General features: G+C 55.1%; 1 protein-coding gene and 1 long non-coding RNA gene across 8 annotated transcripts in view; one reads left to right on the forward strand and one right to left on the reverse strand.

Moving 5' to 3' along the window:
- LOC115281478 overlaps window positions 1-6767 on the reverse strand; it is a 9491-nt gene extending 2724 nt beyond the window's left edge. The window contains exons 1-3 of one of the 7 annotated variants that reach the window (XR_003904337.1): window positions 5838-6767; window positions 4604-4707; window positions 3965-4121 (exon numbers count right to left, since the gene is read on the reverse strand). This is a non-coding gene — a long non-coding RNA (uncharacterized LOC115281478). Of the gene's footprint in view, window positions 1-3964; window positions 4122-4603; window positions 4708-5050; window positions 5213-5837 lie in introns of those variants that run through there. The other 6 variants (XR_003904335.1, XR_003904331.1, XR_003904336.1 and 3 more) reach the window with 6 other exon arrangements.
- A 78-nt stretch (window positions 6768-6845) lies between these two features.
- On the forward strand, window positions 6846-20060 carry LOC115281474 (angiotensin-converting enzyme-like). Its single transcript, XM_029926802.1, has 14 exons — window positions 6846-7059; window positions 7201-7337; window positions 8615-8773; window positions 8996-9083; window positions 11313-11456; window positions 11595-11786; window positions 13166-13263; window positions 13463-13635; window positions 15539-15762; window positions 16077-16221; window positions 16476-16574; window positions 18707-18829; window positions 19169-19356; window positions 19539-20060. Exons 1-14 carry the CDS (start codon window positions 6861-6863, stop codon window positions 19766-19768), a joined length of 2199 nt encoding a protein of 732 aa, XP_029782662.1. The 5' UTR covers window positions 6846-6860; the 3' UTR covers window positions 19769-20060.
- The last annotated feature ends 1360 nt before the right edge of the window (window positions 20061-21420 follow it).

Below are 21420 nucleotides of genomic sequence, written 5' to 3' on the forward strand. Positions count from 1 at the left end.
ACGCCCAATCGCAGGCCTGCGGCCGGGCGCTGGGGGGCGGGAAGTCACAGCTGGGCGCTCACCCCCAGACCCCCGGGCCGCGGGTACCAGGTGAGGACCCGCCGGCGCCCCCAGCCCTGCTCCATCCCCATCCGACGCGCGGTGGGTGCCCAGTACAAGAACCAAATGGATAAAGCTGGCTCCTCTGACCTCGAGTCCCCTCTAGGTGGCTGCGCCCTGGGATGACCTCGGGTTGGGTCAGTGGCAATCCTCGCTGAGGGTGCCCACTCTGCTCTGGGCCCTCATTCTCTGTAGCCGAAACCTACCCCTGTCCCACTGTTCTGTCACTGCTCATCACTGTCTTCACCCTCTCCTCCACTTGCCTCTCTTCTGGCCCCAATTTCTGCTCCCCTGCCCACCTTAGGCAGATTCCCCCAGGTCCTGACCCTGAAGGCCCAAGAGGAGGGAGCAGTTCTCCCACAAGCCCCGGGCGCCAGGCACCCTTGGTCTTCTCCCTCTTCCCCAGCGCCATGGCCTCCCCTGTATCCCCTCTGGTGCCCACAGGAGGAAGCAGCCCTGCTCAACCAGGAGTTTGCTGAGATCTGGGGCCAGAAGGCTAAGGACCTGTATGACCCAATCTGGCAGAACTTCAGTGACCCCATCCTGCGAAGGGTCATCAATGGTGTGCGCACCCTGGGCCCTGCCAACCTGCCTGTGGCAAAGCGGCAGCAGGTGGGCCCAGTAGACCTGAGGGGTGGAGGCAGAAATGGCCAGCGTGCCTTCTAGTGCTGCACTGTGGCGGTGGGGAGAGGAGCCCAGCAGGGAGGGACCCTGGAATCTGTATGCACCCAGACTGTAGGAGAAGTGTCAGTAAGCACAGAATGGCTTCCTGGAACATTGATTTTGCTTGGAGATGGGGTATAGAAAGCAAAATTCAAGTTAGCAGATGAAAAGGGGTTTCTCAAAATTTCTTCATAGTCTGGTTGGGTCAATGGGCTTCCTTAGAAAGACTGAGGAGGACTGAGAAGGCATCAAAGCTCTGGCTTTGAGTGAGAGGGATTTGCCCTCACTGCAAGGCAGTAGCCGAGCTTGGACTTGAACCCCATCCCGAATTCTAGGGACACTTTTTTCCCTCCGCAGGCTGGTTCCACTGGAAAGGGAATCAGTGTATTAGTGATCAGAAGTGCCCTGAGTGTCACTGAGTGGCCTTGTCCAAGTCACATCCCCTCTCTGAGGCTCCTTTGCATCCTAGCAAAAAGAAGAGGGGGCAGCCAGATTATCTCTGGGGTCTGTTCACTGCTAAAATGTTCTCAACTCCAACTCCCCAGTACAACTCTTTGCTAAGCAACATGAACAGGATCTATTCCACGGCCAGGCTCTGCTACTATCCCAACAAGACTGCCATCTGCTGGTCCCTGGACCCAGGTATGGCTCTGTCCCTACTGTCTCTCTCTGCTGGGGCTTCCCGGCCCTTCCCCCATGGTCCCTGCTGCATCCAGAAAAAGGGTGTGTTTAATGGGAGGGCCCATGGAGGGAATGGGTAAATCCAAACCCAAAGGCACTGACCTCCACCTCAGACGCCCCCACACTCTTTCTTCTCCCGGCAAACTGATTTCTGAAACCTCCAGCCTCCAGCTCCCACCCCCTCTCCTATCCCCAACTCCACCGGTGCTTTGGTCTCTCCCATCCCCATTAGCCTTCCTCTTGGCTACCTGGTTTTCATGGATCCTCTGTCTCCCAAGAGCCCTCCACAGGCCTTAGACCCTTGTAACTTCTGCTTATACCCTCCTCTTCTCCCCCCACACCCCTACTCCTACCCACTAGGCAGCCTGAGGTTAGCCACTCCAACCAATGAACTGTGAAGGGTCTGTCTGGACTTGGGCCTCTGGATGTCCTCCTTGTGTCCACCTCACTTCCCTAGGGACAAGGGCTCCTCTTGGGTGCTCTCTTTGTATGGCTCCCAGCCCCATCCCACCCAGCCTGTAGGCAGCCCTTGGCTTTGGGGGCATCATGATGTTTAGGAAGCAGGTAGAGATGGTGAAGACCAGCATGGGAGCTTTGCTGAAGACAGTCACTGCCTTCAAAGGAAGCACCTGACCCCACTCACCTGTGTCTCAGAGCTCACCCACATCATGGCTATGTCAAAAAGCTACTCCGTGCTGCTCTATGCCTGGGAGGGCTGGCACAATGCTGTGGGCATCCCACTGAAGCCCCTGTACCAGAACTTCACCGCCCTCAGCAATGAGGCCTACCAGCAGGATGGTGAGTTTGCCCACCCCGTCCGTTGTGTGAGCGCTGCCCTTCCCTGACTGCAACGTGCTCTCCTATCACCCACTGTCCCCACTGAGCCCAACCTCAGACACAGCAGCTGTTGCAGTGACTCCGTACACTGACCCAAGGTCACACAGAACCAGCTCGAGCCCCATCTGCCTTCCGGGCTGCTGCCTGGCCCCCACACTGGCCCTCTTGCCTGCCTCTCCTGTCACACCTCGGCGCCCCGGCACTCATCTTTGCCTCTCCAGGATCTGGTTAGCTAGAGTTGGAATGACCCCTAGTTGGAACATCACAGCGCTGAGGTCCCCAGGCTCTTTTCTAAGTAGCTGGCAGATACACGGGCCAGGAGCCTGGAGAAAGGCTGAGCAGTAGCTGGGCAGTGGAGGTGCCAGAGCCTTGGGCCTGAGCTGCACCCCAACGCCACCACTAACTCCTGCCACCAGGCTTTTCAGACACGGGGGCCTACTGGCGCTCCTGGTATGACTCGCCCACCTTCGTGGAGGATCTGGAACACCTCTACCATCAAGTAGAGCCCCTCTACCTGAACCTCCATGCCTATGTCCGCCGTGCACTGCACCGCCGATATGGGGACAAATACATCAACCTCAGGGGACCCATCCCTGCTCACCTGTTGGGTAAGGACATTGCCTTGCCTCTATGCATGTGTCATGGATTGTCCTCCTCATGTCTCACGTTTTAGAGCGCCATCCTGTCCACCCTCACACATGAGCCCACATAGCTCACTCCACGACCCCATACAGCAAGTGGCCCTTCTTGTCACCATTACTGTTCCTACTTTTCAGAGACTCTGAAGCTTGAGGTGCATAAGTGACTTGGCAGAGGGCAGAGAACTAGCAAAAGGCAGAGCTGGGAATCACACTGAAGACTTTAACTGTATAAGATCATGCCCGAGGATGAAGCCTTGCTTCAGGGTTGGGGGGCAGGGACCCTGGCACCACCAGGAGGGACCCCAGCAGCATCATGTGGGCTCACACCACCAACCCCAGGGATCCTTGGGCATTCAGAAGCCTGAGAGGGACCGATGTGGGAGATGTCTGGTTCAGCCGGCCAAACATGGCCTGGGTGCCAGGGACCCGGAGTGCTGCCCAGCGACAGACATGGGGAAGGAGGCAGGGAGCTAAACTGTCTGGCTTCCCTCCTCTGTCTAGGGGACATGTGGGCCCAGAGCTGGGACAACCTCTATGATCTGATGGTGCCTTTCCCTAACAAACCCAGTCTTGACGTGACCAGCAATATGGTGAAGAAGGTAAGTTCAGAATTAGGCCAGGGTGGGGGCAGCAAAAAGTAGTCAGATGTGGGGAAAGGGGGCAGAAGAAGTCAGGTGAGGGAGACAGGTACAGAAGGGACCTTGGTCCCACCCTTTCTACAGCCCAGCAGCCTTGAGTGTGTGTACAAGCAGTGATCTGGGGTCTGTGTCCTGGGTGAGAAGCCAGCCCCTCCCTCCAGGATCCCAAAGGTGGGATGAGAGCAGCCATCTACTTTTGTTTATCCACTATGGCTAGTAGGCACCCTGCCTCTGGGAAGGGAGGCCACAGAGCAGAGATGCACTTCATGAGCAAGGAGCTGACCCGGGTGGGAGATCTCTAGACCTTCCCCCAAAGGCAGCCACAGGGAGCTCCCACTGCTGGTCCCTGACCTGTACCTGAACCACCACTCCCCGCCCCCAAACCAGGGCTGGAACGTTACGCACATGTTCCGAGTGGCAGAGGAATTCTTCACCTCCCTGGGGCTCTTGCCCATGCCTCCTGAGTTTTGGACAAGGTCCATGCTGGAGAAGCCAACCGACGGGCGTCAGGTGGTGTGCCACGCCTCTGCCTGGGACTTCTACAACAGGAAAGACTTCAGGTCTAGACACGGGAGGGGGAAGGGGGGTTTCTGGAGCTCCAGGAAGGGTGGGTAGTCTGGGCAAAAAAAGCCAATTCCCAGGCCAACCTGTACCCCAGCCTCAACACTGTTTGGGGGACTGGATCTATTCCAAGTCCATTGGGCATGAGACCCTCTAGGCCGCCTTCCCTTAGCAGCTTTGCCAGGTAGCAACTCTGTACATTGGAATGGAGGACAAAGGCCTGAGTGTGGTCTGGGGCAGGGCAAAGGATTTGTATGTTTCCACCAGCTCCTTCAGGGCCCAGGACAGTGCCCTACTGGTTCCTTGCCCTCAGATGCCAGCCTCCCCATGCTCTAGTCCTTGCCCTGTCCTGTCCTTCACCCTCACCCTCGCCATCTCCCTGCCCCAGGATCAAGCAGTGCACGCGGGTCACTATGGACCAGCTGTCCACGGTGCACCACGAGATGGGCCACGTGCAGTACTATCTGCAGTACAAGGACCAACCTGTCTCCCTACGCCAAGGGGCCAACCCTGGCTTCCACGAGGCCATCGGGGATGTGCTGGCGCTCTCCGTCTCCACTCCTGCACATCTGTACAAAATTGGCCTGCTGGACAATGTCAGCAATGACATGGGTATGGGGGGGTGGAGAGGACTCAGCCTGGCCCTACCCAGACCCCACTCCATCCCACAGCAGGACTCAGCTTGCCCATGTTCCCACCTGCCCTTCCTGTTTCTGCCACTCTGCCCCAGGTCAGGCAGGTTTGGGGATCCACCCGGAGCCTCACAGCCCACCCCGAGCCCCAACTGGACACTGCCCAAGGGCCCTCTTCCAAGCAGGGCTTCATGGTTGTGAAGGCCAGCCTTCCTTTCTCTGCATCTGCCAGCCCCTCCTCCTGCTGGCTCCTGCCCAGGCCCACCCTGCCCCAGCTGGACCCCCATCTCCCTCTGACCTCTCTTCTCATTTTATCTTCCAACAGAAAGTGACATCAATTACTTGTTAAAGATGGCACTGGAAAAAATTGCCTTCCTGCCCTTTGGCTACTTGGTGGACCAGTGGCGCTGGGGGGTCTTTAGTGGACGAACCCCCCCTTCCCGCTACAACTTTGACTGGTGGTATCTTCGGTGAGCATCACAAAGGGCCTAACCCCAAGCATCCCTCCCCCACTGTCCTGGACAACCAGGAGCCTCCTGCCTCCATTAAGCCGGTCCACCCCACCTTCCCCCCACATTCTTTCCTGCCTAAAACTCCCTCCTCCAGGAAGTCTTCCCCAATTCACCAGGAAGGGAAGGGATGGCCCCAGTGGAAACAGTCGGAATGCCTGCTTCACAGCGTTTTCTGCAAAGGCTAAATCAGCCCTCATGCAATCCTTACATCCTAAGACAATTTAACCATCCTCTTCTAGAACCAAATATCAGGGGATCTGTGCTCCAATTGCTCGAAATGAAACACACTTTGATGCCGGAGCTAAGTTTCATGTCCCAAATGTAACACCTTACATCAGGTACTACTGCCCTCCTCCCCCACCACCCAGTTCTCAGGGCTTGTCCCCGTGCCCTTCTGCCTCCCCCCCACCCCCTGCCCATGGGCTTGGATTTAAAGTGGGCCTCTTCTTGGAGCCAGGCTTCTTTTTTCCCTCCTCCCCTAAGGGGGCCCCTGGTCTGGCCTCTGCTCTGTGGAGAGCTGAATGGTGCCCGGGCAAGGGTCCCTCACCATCCCCCATAACGCCTAGCTCGTACCTGCAGGTACTTTGTGAGTTTTGTGCTGCAGTTCCAGTTCCATCAAGCCCTGTGCAAGGAGGCAGGCCACCAGGGCCCACTGCACAAGTGTGACATCTACCAGTCCACCCAGGCGGGGGCCAAGCTCCGGTGTGTGTGGGGGCGGGGATCAAAAGGGCAAGGGAGAGGTGAGGGGAGAAGGGGGAGGAAGATGTGTCTAAAAGGCAACTGGCTGCTCATGGGAAAGTCACAGGGCCCTGATGGCCGAGGGAGCCTTTCTTCCCTCCTGCCCTCTCCTTCCTCACAAGTATTTACTGTGGGCCTTCTGGCTCACACTGGACAAGACAATGTCCCTGCCCCCTTTCCAGAGCTCCTGGTCCCCAGAGTCTTAATGTTGCTGTTCTTGCAGGCCGGGGGGGACAGAGGTGGGCCAGGGACCAGTACTGGACGCTGGCCTGTGCCCCCTGTGCCCACAGTGTCCACTCTGCCTGACAGGGAGGCACTGCGGTCAGGCTCCTCACGGCCCTGGCAGGAAGTGCTAAAGGAGGCAATTGGCTCAGATACCCTGGACGCTCAGCCGCTGCTCAACTACTTCCAGCCAGTCAGCCAGTGGCTGCAGGAGCAGAATCAGCGCAACGGCGAGGTGCTGGGGTGGCCAGAATACCAGTGGCGGCCACCGGTGCCCAACAATTATCCACAGGACATTGGTAAAGCCCTGATGGGGGGTGGGGTGGGCTGCTAAAGCAACCCCCCAGTTCTGGGCTCTGGGCCCAGGCCCCTGGTTCCTGGTTCCTGGTGAGCTGCTCCCAACTTGGCCCCGGCCCTCGCCCCTGCCCTAAAGGGCCATGCAGTGCCCTTGCTCATGACAGCACCGTGGGGTGGGAACAGGCATGTCTTCCTCCCAGCATTTTAGGGAGGGTGTGCCCAGATCTGAGGCCTCCCCAGGGGCAGGCTGGCAGGCACCCTGCTCTATGAGGTCACATTGCAGGCTCCATTCTTATTGGCCAGGGGGCTGTGGCTACAGGGCTCTGCTCTCCTGCGGCCATGGGCCACGGTTGGGCTGCTCCAGGACTGTCCAGCCTCTTCCTCCTCCTGCTCTGCTGTGGGCACCCCATGCTGGTCCCCAGCCAGGAGGCCACCCACCAGGTGACAACCAACCAGGGAACAACCAGCCAGGCAACAACCAGCAGCCAGACAACAACTCGCCAGACAACAACGAGCAGCCAGACAACCCAGAGCCCAAGTGGGACCAGCTGGGGGTGGGGTGGGGTGGGGCCTGATGGGGTGGGTGAGGAGGGAGAGGCAGGGGCAGTGGCAGGCTTGGGCCCACGTGCGGCAGAGGGCGAGGGGGGGCCTGTCTGTTTGGCTCTATTCTGTCCCACAGGCCTGCTGACGGATGAGGTGGAGGCTAGAAAGTTTTTGGAGGAATATGACCGGAGATCCCGGGGGATATGGAATGAGTTCGCTGAGGCTAACTGGAACTATAACACCAACATCACCACAGAGACCAGCAAGATCCTGGTAGGGGCCCTCTCCATGCCCCCCATACTCACAGACACGCACAGACACGCACAGACACGCACACACGGCACACATGCCTGCTTCTTCCCACCAGGGACCAACCCTCAAAACCCAAGGCAGAGCAGGCTGCCCCTTCCCCGCGACTCAGTGTGTATGTGGAGGCAGGGAGGGTGGGGAGGCTGTCAGGATTTGTGAAAAATCCAGAGGGAATACTTAAAATAATACTCAACTTCGGATTTGGGTGGGCAAATACTCAGTGCCTAAAGAAGTTGTCTCTCATTAACAAGCAGTCAGTTGTTAGCAATAAAATGATTTGCTCATAGGGGCACCTGGGTGGCTCAATCAGTTAAACAGTCAACTTCAGCTCAGGTCATGATCTCACAGCTTGAGAGTTCGAGTCCTGCATTGAGCTCCGTGCTGACAGCTCAGAGCCTGGAGCCTACTTTGGGCTCTGTGTCTCCCTCTCTCTCCGCCCCTCCCCCACTCCACTCTGTCTCTCTCTGTCTCTCAAAAATAAATAGACATTAAAAATGTCTTAAATAATTTGAACACAATTAAGCAATGGTAAGGGTGGATTTGTAGATTGAAAGTCCCTGTTTGCCATCACAGCAAGCACTAGCTTCCCTTCACCCCACTCCACCTGTGTGGTGAGCACAGATTATACCAAGGGGAGCCGTAGAAAACTAGCATTTCCTTTTTTCTTTTTTTTAAATGTTTGCTTGTTTTTGAGCTGTCATCACAAAGCCTGATGCAGGGCTTGAACAACTGTGAGATCATGACCTAAGCTGGATTCAGATGCTTAACTGACTGAGCCACCCGGGTGTCCCCAGAACTAGCATTTCTTGAAGACCATTGTCTGTGCTGGCCACAGTTCCTTAGCACTTTCCATCTACTGCCTCATGTATTCCTCAGGAGCCTTGCAAACCCAGTGATCTTATTCCCATTTTACACATGGGAGCCTGCAGCTCAGGGAGGCCACAGAACTCATGCAAACTGTCTGCTAACAAGACACAGGGTGGGCTTTCCTTCTCTTCCCCTGCTGGATAGGGCTTACGTGACTATGGCTGTCTGTGGAGCGGCACAGACTCCATCCAGGACCTAATAGACAGTCCAGGTTGAAGAGGGTCTTTGCGACAAAGGCAACAGCTTGATAAAACTTCCTTCCCCCACTGCACCCCTCAGTTCCTTCCACTACCCCTATGACACCTCCTCCTCCTCAGAGGCCTTCCCAAAGCTCTTGGGCCTCATGCCATGGTCCACCCACCCTGTACCTTTAGCTACAGAAGAACATACAGATGGCAAACCACACCTTGAAGTTCGGCACCTGGGCCAGGCAGTTCGATGTGACCAGCTTCCAGAATGACAGCATTAAGAGGATGATGAAGAAGATTCAGGACCTAGAGCAGTCAGCACTGCCTGCCAAGGAGCTGGAGGAGGTATGTGGCTTGTAGGGAGCAAAAAGGAAAGATCCAAGGTCAGGACCAGGTCCTACTTTGGGGTCTGGCCTTTGAGCTGCTTCCTCTTCCTCTGTGTGTCATGACATCTGCCACATTGAAGTCCACCTACAGGCTCCCCCAGCTCCATAGCGCCCCCTGCCCATGATGGCGCCTGGGGCAGAACAGGTAGCAAAGCAGTGCGGTCTCTCCTTCCTCCTGCAGTACAACAAGATCCTGCTGGACATGGAAACCACTTACAGCGTGGCCTCTGTGTGCCACTCCAACGGCACTTGTCTGCAGCTGGAGCCTGGTGAGGGCACATGGGGAGTGAGAGGGAGGGTGGCGGAGGCTGGGTTGACTTGACTGTGTTAGGGGTGCCGGCCCATGGAAGGGGGGTCAGGGGCTCTTAACATGTGAGGTCAGTGCGACCAGGAGATTCATTCCTCTGTTTTACCCCAGGGGGCGCTTTTCTGCCGCCACTTAGAAGGGGCTTGGCCCTCCTTTGGACCTGCCCATCTGTTTCTTCTAGGACCCTGCCTGGATTCCTCTACACACTCTCCCCTTCAGAGTAGGAGGTATCTCAGATTTGTCTGACCAGTGCTTAGATGCTCTACTAGGGATAGTAACTCTAAGCACCTTCCTTCCTCCACCCTGTCCATGTTTTCCCACCTTCCCTGGCCTCCTCCCTCCACCTCCTCCCCTAAACTGAAGCCACAGCTCAGAGAACCCACTTCCCGCCAGAAGGAGTAGACCAGCTCCCACGCATCCCCTTTCTCTCTCCACACTAGCTGGTCCTTTTCACCTTCTCCCTTTTTGGAAACCTCACCCTGGACACCCAAAGTACGTGCACACCGATATGTCTTCTCCTCCCTCCTGACCCACCCTCCCAGGGGTTGGGGAGCCAGAGGCATCAACATTCTTGCTGAGGAATCATTATCCAGAAACCATCTCTTCCTGGCCATCCACCCAACTCCCACATTAGAACAATGACAAGTAGAAGGGGAAATGGAAAATAAACAGGAGAGAGAGACAGTTTTCCTGAGATAGGGTTTGGCTTACGGTTTGTATACATGGGTGTGCACGCAAAGCATGGCAGAGACATATGTGTGCCTGCATGTGTGTGTGCATGTTTATGAAGAGAATTAAAGGGAACGCAGCCTTTAGCCCCCCTCCCCCTATCAGTTAGCCTCTTAACCCAGGCCTGGGCCATCAGAGCACTGCCACTAGTAAAACTAAGAAGTACCCATAAAACAGAATGCTCACATCAGCAGATGGCAGAGGTGAAATTCTCAAAATACATTTTCCCCCCTAAACAGAACTAATTTGAATGTGCTTTATTCTCTGTGAGAAGTAGATATCATGAAGCATGTTCTGGAAGAGGGAGAGAGCATGAGTCAGAGAGTGAGGTGTGGGGGGCCCTGAATGCTGTCCTCAGTCCAGGTGGGCAGAAAGGGAAGCCACCATTGGTCTGTGCGAGGCTTCCCAAATGATGCATGAGCTCAGGCCATGCTCCCCACAGCCTCCAGAGGTGCATGTCAGCTCCACGTCATCTGCGTTGAGGAGGCTGCACGCATAGTCCGTGGCTCTGAGAGGACACAGATCCAGGACTTCAAACTCCCTGATGACACTGGGAGGGCTCTCTGTACTCTGTCTTCACAGCTATCCTTTTATTCAGTCTGGTTCACTAACAGCGCAAGGTGCCCTGGGCCCTGTGAGGACTCAGAGAGCAACAAGGCTCACTCCATGCTTGGGGGCCTCGTGCTCTCGTTTGTTTGTTACACCCTGTGAGTGCTGGATTACCCCCCATTTTAAAGATAGTGAGGCTCACCTGGGTGGTTTAGTCGATTTAGCGTCTGACTTTGGCTCAGGTCATGATCTCGCGGTTCATGGTTTCTAGCCACATGGGTTTGTTGGGCTCTGTGCTGACAGCTCAGAGCCTGGAGCCTGCTTCAGACTCTGTGTCTCCCTTTCTCTCTACGCCCTCCACCCCCCCCCTCCACACATACACACACTCACACTATCTCTCAAAAATTTTTTAAAAATTGTTTAAAGATAGGGAAAGGGGGGTTCTGTGACTTGCAAGGCAATTTTGGGGTCAGTGGGAGACCAGATAAGAACTCGGGTCTTGTGTCCGCCAAGCCATTTGTCCCTCCCACAGAAGGGTTTGCAGGAATCCGTGGGGAGCGGCAGCCCTGGAGTCTGGGTTTGTGCCTGGCTGGGCCACTTCCTGGCTGGGAGGGCCTGCCCTGTCTCACCTACACACGGCCGTGCAAACCCGCCACCCCTCACAAGGCTGCTGCAGCCCTGAGGGGGTGTGCGTGCTGAGAGGAGCCCCGGGGCTACTGGCCCCATAAGCCTTTGCAGAAAGGGCACCACCCTTTCTCCCATTTCACTAGACTCGCTGCCTGTACAGGCCTTTGGCGTAAGCTCACCAGTTTTATCCCAGTTCCAAGCCCTTATGACTAAGTTCACCTTATAGGAGGTGGGAGGTGAGTGAGCCCAGGGCTGGAGGCTCAAGCCACTCACCCCCTCCCCGCAGATCTGACGAATCTGATGGCCACATCCCGGAAATATGAAGACCTGTTGTGGGCCTGGAAGAGCTGGCGAGACAAGGTGGGGACAGAAATCCTCCCCTTTTTCCCCAAATATGTGGAACTTGCCAACAAGGCCGCCAAGCTCAACGGTGAGTCCCTCTGGCCAAGATCACTGGTTCTCTGGGGCCCTCTCACTTGGTGAGAGGGAGGCCTCTAGAGGAGGTAGGGCAGAGGGTGCTCAGGGGATGGTCGGGTGTTGAGAGAGCCTGGCTGTGGCCCCTCTGCAGGCTACGAAGATGCGGGTGACTCGTGGAGAGCCGTGTACGAGATGCCATCCCTGGAGCACGTCCTGGAGCAGCTTTACCAGGAGCTGCAGCCGCTCTACCTGAACCTGCACGCCTACGTGCGCCGGGCCTTGTACCGCCACTACGGGCCCCAGCACATCAACCTGGAGGGCCCCATTCCAGCTCACCTGCTGGGTGAGCACAAGTACTGGGCCTGGGGGGGGCGGTGGACAGACCCAGATGAGGGAGGGTGGGGCCGGTGCTGTCCTCAGGGCAGAGGGCAGGCTGGGAGGGATCTAGAATGGCGCATCAGGTGGAGGGAGTGAGGATGTAAGGCTGGAGGGAATGTTGCCAGGGCTGGGGGGGGGGACGGGGGGGGGGAGGGTGACAGCTGGCTGCCCGGAGACAAGCCCCTTGCTTGCAGTTAGCACATTTGCTGCAGAGCCACATGGTGCAGGACACCATGGGTGGGGCAGTGGGAGGATTCACAATATCATGGAGGGAGACCATAAGACCTGTGATGCTGCAAGGAGGGGAGGGAAGGGGCTGGGAATGAGAGGTGAGCACCTCGCCTCTCCCCTCCCAGGGGGTGGCATGCAAGCAGAGCCTTGAAAGATGAGAGGTTTTGGGGCTCCTGCGTGGCTCAGTCAGTGAATCACCCAACTTCAGCTCATGCCATGATCTCACGGTGTGTGAGTTTGAGCCCTGATCCTGCTTTAGATCCCAGGTCCCCCTCTCTGCCCTTCCTTGCTCAAACATGTGCTCTCACTCTCTCCCTCAAAAATTAAAAAATTTAAAAAAATTTGTAAAAGATGAGAGGTCCTGACAGATGGAAAAAGTAGCAGCCGTGATTTAGAAGGGTAAACACAACACTCAGGCGAATGGGAGTTAGGAAAACAGAGAATATTGAGAGTGTAGATCCATCCCAACTTTTGGACCCTGGATTTTTTTCAGGGGTTGTGAACTCAAATGCCCTGAATGAATGAAGTAGGCAGTGGAAGACAGTGAGGACTGGCAGGGACTAGAGCAAAGCGGAGGCCACCAGGTTCCTGTCCCTATTGGGGCACAGAGAACACACCCTTAGGGGGTTCATTACTCTGAGCAGAGAGCGAAGATGGAGCCACAGGCCATTTGCCAACTGTGAGGGAGACCCCAGAAGCTCATCCAGCTCTCAATCTAGTTCCTGCTCAGTCTCTAGGGTCCTTGTAGCCCAAGAGACCAGCCATCCTTGATCAAGAATGTCAGGGTGCACATCAGCTTGATGACTGAGAAACACAGACCCCAGAAAAAGGCGGCATTATGCCCAAGTGGCCCCCAAAGTGGGGGCAGAGCTTGGGTTTAGAACTCAGCCCCTGGCACTCAAAGTAGGTCATGACCTTGTGGGCTGGGGTAGGCAGGCTAAAAACAATGTATGTCAAATGCCCAGCACAGTTTGCAAATAGCAGGTGCTCTAGATGCACTTATGATCATAAGGCCTGGGATCTGGTTTTCTTTTCCATGGGTGATGGTGCTGAGTCTAAAAAATAACATCTCTTTCTCCTCTCTCTGCCTTCTCTTCTCCTACGTGCCTCCAGGGAACATGTGGGCTCAGACCTGGTCCAACATCTATGACTTGGTGGCACCTTTCCCTTCAGCCCCCAAAATAGATGCCACGGAGGCCATGATAAAGCAGGTGCACATGGGCCCCTCATCACATTTCTCCTCCTCCAAGGAAGCCCTAAGTCACAGGGGAGGGGAGACCTCTGCCTTGGTGGGAGAAGCCCTCTGCTTCAGGAGTTCCCTCTGGCTGGCCCCTCTCCTAACCCCCACCCCGACAGTATACAGGCTGTCCCCATAGTCCCCAGGTTTGGCAGAGCTCCCTCTGCTTGTAGGGCTGGACACCCAAAAGGATGTTTGAGGAAGCAGACAATTTCTTTGTCTCCCTGGGGCTGTTGCCCGTGCCATTTGAGTTCTGGAACAAGTCAATGCTGGAGAAGCCGACTGATGGGCGGGAAGTGGTGTGCCACGCCTCTGCCTGGGACTTCTACAATGGCAAGGACTTCAGGTGTGTCCAGGTTGCAGCCGGGGGACCTTCTCCTGAGCTCAGTGGGCAAGGAGATGAGCCAAATACAGCTTCCACTATTGTCCCCTCAGCCGGAGTGAGTAGAAAGAAGCACAGGGGCCAGAGCTTAGCACGGAAGGTCAAGAGCATTGGGTCTGGCCTCAGGTTGGCCATTGGCTCCTGGCAGGGAACCTTGGCTACCAGGTGAGGGTCTTAAGCACTGACCAGCTTTGTTAGCATGGTTAGTGCCCAAGGTCCCAGTCCTGGGTGAGCACTGTGAGAGCTACCCAGCCTTCCCTCATTCTGGGGGCTGGCCTCTGCCTACAGCTGGCCATCTCCCTGGGTGCATGTGTCTTGACACAGACAGGTACATGAGAGCATGGGGGGCTTCGCACAGATCCATCTTCACCATTGGCAGAGGCTCAGAATCTGTCTTCATAGGAGGACAATTGTCTATTGCTGCATAGACAGACGCACAAACCACCCCAAAACTTAGTGACTTAGAACAACCATTTGTTTATGTTTGTGGTTTTATCAGTCAGGAGTGCAAGCAACATGCAGTGAAAGAGGCTTGTCCCTGCTGTGCAATGATGGAGGCTTCATCTGGGGTAGCTCTGACGGCTGGAGATGGTGGGGTAGCTCAGTGGGGCCATATGTCTGGGGTCTTGGTTCTGGCTCTTGGTTGGGTTCTTCAGTTTTTCTCCATGTGGCACGTGCTGGGACAGGAAGCTTCAACTGGCTTCTGTACTCACGTGTTGGGTCCTCAGATTGGGATGACTGGAGCAGCTGGGGGTTAGTGGAAACATCTTTCTCCAGGCTAGAGTGGGCTTCCTCCCACTATGGCAGCCAGGCAGTCAGACTTCTTGCCTGGCAGTCGGCATCCCCCAGAAAGAAAGCAAGAGCAGCTAGGTTTCTTAAAGGCTAAATCCAAAACTGACACAGAGTCACTTCTGCCACATTTTCTTGGCTAAAGCAAGTCACAAGGTCAATCCAGATGCAAAGAAGGGAAAAAAGACCCCACCTCTTGGGAGAAGTGGCAATGATGATTTGCCACTATTGATGAAGGGTCTTTTAGTAAGAGTGGACACAGAAAGACTAGAACAAACCAGTCAGAGTTCACGGGATTGCCTATCCTTGGGCCCTTCCTTCAAAGGCATGAGGACTGCAGCTGTAATGCTAGGTGTACAGAATCAGGGAGATGAGAGCCCTTTTCGGAGTTTTCCTTATATGGGGAGTCATAGGAGAAGGTGGGCAACCCCCTACCCCATCCTGGTATAACCAGGATGCCAGGAAGCTCTTCCCATCCCAATACAATAGCAGAAAAATAGGGTCAACTGAACTGAAGGGCTTTGGTTAGATCCGAGGGAGAATTTCATCAGCTCACAAAAGAGAATAAGGAAAGATGAAGAGGGAGGTGGGGTCTCTGGTGTGGTAAATGTCATTTCAGTCCTAACCATGGAAGTCCTGAGTGAGTGTGTTTGCTGGAGTTGGGCACATGGGACGTAGAAAAGCTCAGAATAATTGTTGTTCCCTTCAGGAAGCCTAAGTTTGGAAGCAACAAAATGTGTGCATGAAAAACCACAAGACCCACATTCTAGAAAGGTCTGCACTAATCATAATGGAGTGTGATACCTCAGTTATGCCTCTCAAGCAAGTTCTTTGCACAGTCAGAAAACAACATGGCAGTGAGGGCTGGAGTGATTCAAGGAAGTTGGAAGCAAAGGAATGGCCTGAATGATCATATTGTAGGAGCTTCTGACCCTGAGATTCCCTATCTCAGGCTTACTCCATACCTCCTTTGGTTTTCCTTCCCATAATGCTGTGTTCCCTGCATATAGTATTGAAGGGATCTGCTTTGTATGTGGTAAGGACAGCAGGTCCCTTTGCCCACCCTCCCGTGTTCCAGGATCAAGCAGTGCACCACTGTGAACATGGAGGACCTGGTGGTGGCCCATCATGAAATGGGCCACGTACAGTATTTCATGCAGTACAAGGACTTGCCTGTGACCTTCCGGGAGGGTGCCAACCCTGGCTTTCACGAGGCCATTGGAGATGTGCTGGCCCTCTCGGTGTCTACCCCCAAGCACCTCCACAGTATCAACCTGCTGAGTAGCGAGGGTGGCGGCTATGGTGAGAGAGGAACGGGAAGTTCTTGTGGGCAGAGGGACTAAGAAGGGGCAGTGAGCTTGGGAGGCTGGGTGAGGGGACTTGATGGCTCACGGGCAGAGGTTGGGACAGAACAGTGGGAAATAAGGAGGCCACCAGCAGGGTGAGCCGAGAAGATGGAACTCTCATACCAGCCCAAGAGGCAGGTCATTAGACCCAGAGAGGCACAGAGCCCACTTGTCCCCTCTCTACCCACTGCACACCAATCATGGCTGAGCAGCTAGGATGTGGTGGGAGACAGACAAAGATCTTGTGACCAAGCTCCCTTCCCTTGGCAGAGCAAGACATCAATTTTCTGATGAAGATGGCGCTCGACAAGATCGCCTTTATCCCCTTCAGCTACCTCGTCGACCAGTGGCGCTGGAGGGTGTTTGATGGAAGCATCACCAAGGAGAACTACAACCAAGAGTGGTGGAACCTCAGGTTCTAGAATGATCCTTTGGGGGTGTGGGTTCGGGGGATTGTCTCCGTGTGTGTGTGTGTGTGTGTGTGTGTGTGTGTGTGTACACGTGATGAGGTGCACAGGGGGTGATTGTGCACAGAGGCATGGCACACCAGAATCTGGCCTGTCCATTGTAACCCCTGGGCCAAGGTCCACGCTTCACCTCAAAAACACCAACTCTTCCTGACTTGATTCTCCCCAAACCCTCCCTCCAATGTATCTTTCCCCTTGACAGGCTGAAGTACCAGGGCCTCTGCCCCCCAGTAGCCCGGTCTCAAGGTGACTTTGACCCAGGGGCCAAGTTCCACGTTCCTTCAAGTGTGCCTTATATCAGGTAAAAGAGAAGGGAAGAGGCCATTGACTATCCAAAGTGCCATTGCTGCCTTGTGGGGAGTTGCCGGTCTGGGGGACCTGGGGGACTTGGCTGCATGGCACACTGCTCCTAGGCCACTCATCTGCCACCAAGGCCCATTGTTGTTTCACAGTTTTGATGTGATGAGAGCCTCTATGTTGGAGGCCGTTGAAAACAGAAACTCTACTATCATTGGCTAATGGTTACAAGACCTTGGTTGGATAGTTAACATTATTAACCATGACTCATGACCCATGGCTGGATCATGAGCTAAGCACTGTTTTGTTCTCTTTTTAAACAAGATTGTAATTCCTTTACTACGTATTCAAAATACTGCCTATGATATAATTTGGATTGTACCTGGAAGACCTTCTATCCACTAAAGTTAGGATTAGAGACCCAATTGGATTGGGAGGCTGTGTTGTTAGGAGCATGGAGTTTGGGGTTTGGGGTCAGGAGAACTGGATTCAAGACTTGTTGCCACTTCTTTGTTTCCTTAAGCAAATTTTCCAGTGTCTGTGAGCATCAGTTTCTTAACCTGTGAAATCCCATTTCACAAGATTGGATAGCAGAACTTAACTTCTTAGCATACTGTCTAATACAGAACATGGTCAGGAAGTGGTGGCCATAACCCACCATATGAAATCACGTTCTTTTTCTTTTTTAAGTTTTTATTTATTTATTTTGAGAGAGACAGAGACAGCACGAGTGGGAGAGGGGCAGAAAGGTGGGGAGAGAGAGAGAACCCCAAGCAGGCTCCATGCTGCCAGCACAGAGCCCAACGTGGGGCTTGAACTCCCAAAACTGTGGGATCGTGACCTGAGCCAAAACCAAGAGTTGGACGCTTAACTGACTGAGCCACCCAGGCACTCCTGAAGTTAATACTCTTAACTGGGATGCGTAAACACACCAGTGCCACGAGTCACATAGCCAGAGTGTGGAGGTGTCCCGCCCTTCTGCCTGCTTTAGGAGAGCACTGACTTAAGGGCTAGGAAGGGTAACTGTAGGATCTGGGACCCTCCTGGGAGAGAAGGGTCTGGGGACACCTGAGGGGAGGGTCTGGCTGGGTGTCTCTGAGCTACAAATAGCCCAGGCCACCTGTGAGGCAAGGCAGAGGGCTTTGAGGGCTGTCCCTGCAGGGCTGTGGCCACTCCCACCCCTTGCCACCTGTGATCATTGGAAGCCCAGTGAGGGAGCGCTTGGGCTCACTGTGCCCACCTTTCCACCCTAGCACCTGGCGTGATATCAACATGTAGTCAGGACCTAATAAAGAAGTGTGGGGCAGGTGAATTGTGTTCCCACTATCTAGGAAGGGAGAGAACGGCTGCACAGATGTTCCAGAGAGCAGCCATGGGCAGGGGACAAAAGGGGATCCAAGGGCCCCTCAGAACAGGCCCAACCTGGACAACGCACCAGGATGACCTGTGAGGAGGGCTACCTGCCTTCTCCATTGGTTTTCCGGCTTCTAAGCTGGCACTCGCTTTCACGTGAAAGCCAGGCCCAAGGGATGGTTAGCTTCTGAGCTTGGTATAGCTAAATCTCCAGGGCAGGGATGAGCAAAGGAGACACATTCCAAATTCTGACCAGCAACCTTGGCAAAGCACTTTTAAGAAATGCCAGGAAAGTCCGTGGTAGATGGCTTGTGCCCAGTATCCAAAGTGGGAGGCCAGCGCGGCTGGTTTGGGACATTCTGAACCAAGTGCAGAGAGGTGGCTCTGGCCTTGACCATATTTGCACCAGGAATCCCTGCTGTTTGGGATAAAGGGAATCATTCGGGCTGGCTTCCCTGCCCAGACCACACTGCCAGAGGCATGGGACCCTTGAGGCAACACCTGGCCTCTACTTGCATACACCCCAGGGATGGAGACCTCACTGCCTCACAAGCAACTAGCCAAATCTTTGAAGGACTCTCCCCTGACCCTCCTCATCCAAGAGTGATCCCCAGAGCTCCTCAAAACAGGTCCTCTCAAGATGTGGAGGGAGCCCCTCGGGTAGGAGGCATAGAAATGGGGAGCCTTGACCCTGAAGTCCAGAGGCTGAGCTCCTAGCCACAGCTGGGCTGCAGTGGAAGGTGACGGGCACCCCACCCCATGCCATGCTTCCCTCCGCTCCAGGTACTTCGTCGGCTTTGTCATTCAGTTCCAGTTCCACGAGGCTCTGTGTCAGGCAGCTGGCCACTCGGGCCCCTTGCACACATGTGACATCTACCAGTCTAAGGAGGCAGGGAAGCGCCTGGCGTGAGTATTTTCTAGCTTTGACCATTTGCCACACTCTGACCTCAGTGGGGCTCTTCTGGGAAAACCTGCCATTTTGGTGCCTGGGCTGCGGGTCCCGGGTGCAGCCTGTGCCAGACCTTAATGTGCCACCTCAGTGCGGAACTAGAGCCCTCCCGGCCCCCACCTTCACGCCTGCCCCCACTCCCGTCCCCCACCCCTGGACCTGCTCAAGACCTCCCAGTTCCAAAGCAGGTTTAGACCAGAAGAGGGGGACTTGGAGGGTGGGAATTAGGCTGGGGAAGGAGCAGCAAGCCTCCCCACCTGTCCTTCTGACTCCTCCCTTCTCTGGTGCTCCCCCAGGGATGCCATGAAACTGGGCTTCAGTAAGCCGTGGCCAGAAGCCATGAAGCTGATCACAGGCCAAACCAACATGTCTGTGTCTGCAATGATGAACTACTTCAAGCCACTGCTGGACTGGCTCCTCAAGGAGAATGAGCGGCACGGGGAGAAGCTGGGCTGGCCTCAGTACAACTGGACGCCAAACTCTGGTACCACACCCCACCCCCTTCAGCCCCAGGCCAGCGCCCTCCCCAGTCCAGGCAGACTGCAGTCCGACCTCAGAGCAAGAACAGGGAAGCCAGCCTAACAGAGCCCCAGCCCTGCCCGTCGGCCTGCCGGCTGCCTGCCCACGGCCTGCCCATCGCCTGCTCTCCTTGCTTCCCCTACCCAGCTCGCTCGGAAGGCCCCTTCCCGGGCAATGGCCGCGTCAACTTCCTGGGCCTGGACCTGGATGAGCAGCAGGCCCGTGTGGGCCAGTGGGTGCTGCTCGTCCTGGGCGTCGTCCTGCTGGTGGCCACCTTGGGCCTCACGCAGCGACTCTTCAGCATCCGCCGCCGCAGCCTCCGCCAGTCCCACCGCGGGCCCCAGTTTGGCTCCGAGGTGGAGCTGAGACACTCCTGAGATGACTGGGCTGGGCTGGGCCTGTGGGGGGGCTTCCACCACCGAGAGACCAGATCGGAGGCGTGGGGGCACGGGCAGAGGACCCACTGCTCCTCTCTCAGCTCGCCCTAGCCAGCCGCCCTCCTCCCACCCTGTCCCCGCACTGCCATGTCTCAAGTCCTGTGCTGACCATCTGCCCTCCAGACCGCAAACCCCCACGGCCCCTTGCCCCCCAATCCTTGGGCAGCAGGCCGCCTAACATGGATCCCCTCCTAGTCTCTCTGCAACTACAATTAAAGGACCTGCCTCCCCATCTGAGTCTGTGTCCCTCATGTAGAAGCCAGGGACAGGGACTGGGATGCTCTCCCGCCTCCTGGCAGTCAAGTCGGTCACTTCACGGGGCGTCTTCATCCTCCTCCAAGAAGAGCCTGGGAAAATGCCCTGGAGCTCTGGCCCAAGCACCCACCTCTAGCCAAGGCAGCCAGCCAATGCTCTGCCATGGCCAGCAGCCCCTGCCCAGCCTCGGCACCAACCCAAGAGGACTCTGGGAAGAAAAGGTGGAGGGAGCAGACATTCTAGGCTTCTGGCCCTCCATTTCCACGTGCTTTGGGAAATGGAAAGCCCTGCCCCAGCTTTCCCATAAATGGCAGGTCCTTTAGATGGAAGGCTTCTGGCTCGCCTAGGTTGCTGGGGGAGAGCACCTTGCCCGTGTCTGACTCAGTGAGGGTGCAGAACTGACCGCATTGGTCACCTCAGGCTCCTGCCTGCACCAGCTCCGTGTCTACTTGCATGACTAGACTGAGCTACCGGAGTATTGCCCACGGGGTCCAAGGCCAAACACCCTTCACCCCAGATGAAGAGGGGCCCTAAATGCTGGAGATTGTCAGGAGCTAGCACTCACGCAGGGCTTAACTTCCAGAGGCCACCCTTGCCCATCCCTTCAAGCTCACGCTCTTACCCTGAGCCTTCCCTCAAAAAGCCAATGTGGGCTTGAGGGAGAGGCATTTAGAGGGATATTTTTATAACTTTTATCTACATGTTTATTATAGAAAATTGGGAACATATAGGAATCTATAAAGTTTTCTTTGTATCAACACCAAGAGAAAAGCACCACCAATATTTTGGTATACGGTAAAACCTTGGTTTGCAGGCCTAGTTCTTTCCAGAAATATGCTTGTAGTCCAAAGCACTCATATACCAAAGTGCAGTTCCAGAACCATTGGCTCAGTTGTGATTGTGTGATGTTCAGCACCACGTACGACTCGTACTGCAAGACAGCTTTCATTTATCAAGTTAAAAATTATTAGGAACGTTTGCTTGTCTAGCAGAACACTCGCAGAACAAGTTACCTGCAAGCCAAGGTTTTACTTCTTTTCTCAGTAGGTATTTCATTTTTAATTAGAAAAAATTTTTTAATGTCTATATTTGAGAGAAAGAGAAAGCGTAAGTAGGGGAGGAGCAGGGAAGAAGGGGGACAGAGGCTTTGTGCTGGCAGCAGAGAGCCCGATGTGGGGCTCGAACTCACAAACCGTGAGATCATGACCTGAGCCGAAGTCTGAGGCTTAACCAACTGAGCCAATCAGGTGTCCCTTCAGTACATATTTTAAATGAGACCACAGTGTATCTACCCCTGTGTATCCTTTTTCCAGTTAACACAACAATCTATTTTTCAG

The sequence above is a fragment of the Suricata suricatta genome, chromosome 17 (assembly GCF_006229205.1).
Source record: "Suricata suricatta isolate VVHF042 chromosome 17, meerkat_22Aug2017_6uvM2_HiC, whole genome shotgun sequence".
Taxonomy (NCBI): Eukaryota; Metazoa; Chordata; class Mammalia; order Carnivora; family Herpestidae; genus Suricata; species Suricata suricatta.

Excerpts from the sequence above, each read along its gene's own strand:
- LOC115281474 (XM_029926802.1), top strand. The coding sequence starts at position 6,861 with ATGGGCCACGGTTGGGCTGCTCCAGGACTGTCCAGCCTCTTCCTCCTC. Across the intron at positions 8,774-8,995 it reads CTGCCAAGGAGCTGGAGGAG|TACAACAAGATCCTGCTGGA; the intron begins GTATGTGGCTTG and ends TTCCTCCTGCAG. Across the intron at positions 9,084-11,312 it reads TTGTCTGCAGCTGGAGCCTG|ATCTGACGAATCTGATGGCC; the intron begins GTGAGGGCACAT and ends CCCTCCCCGCAG.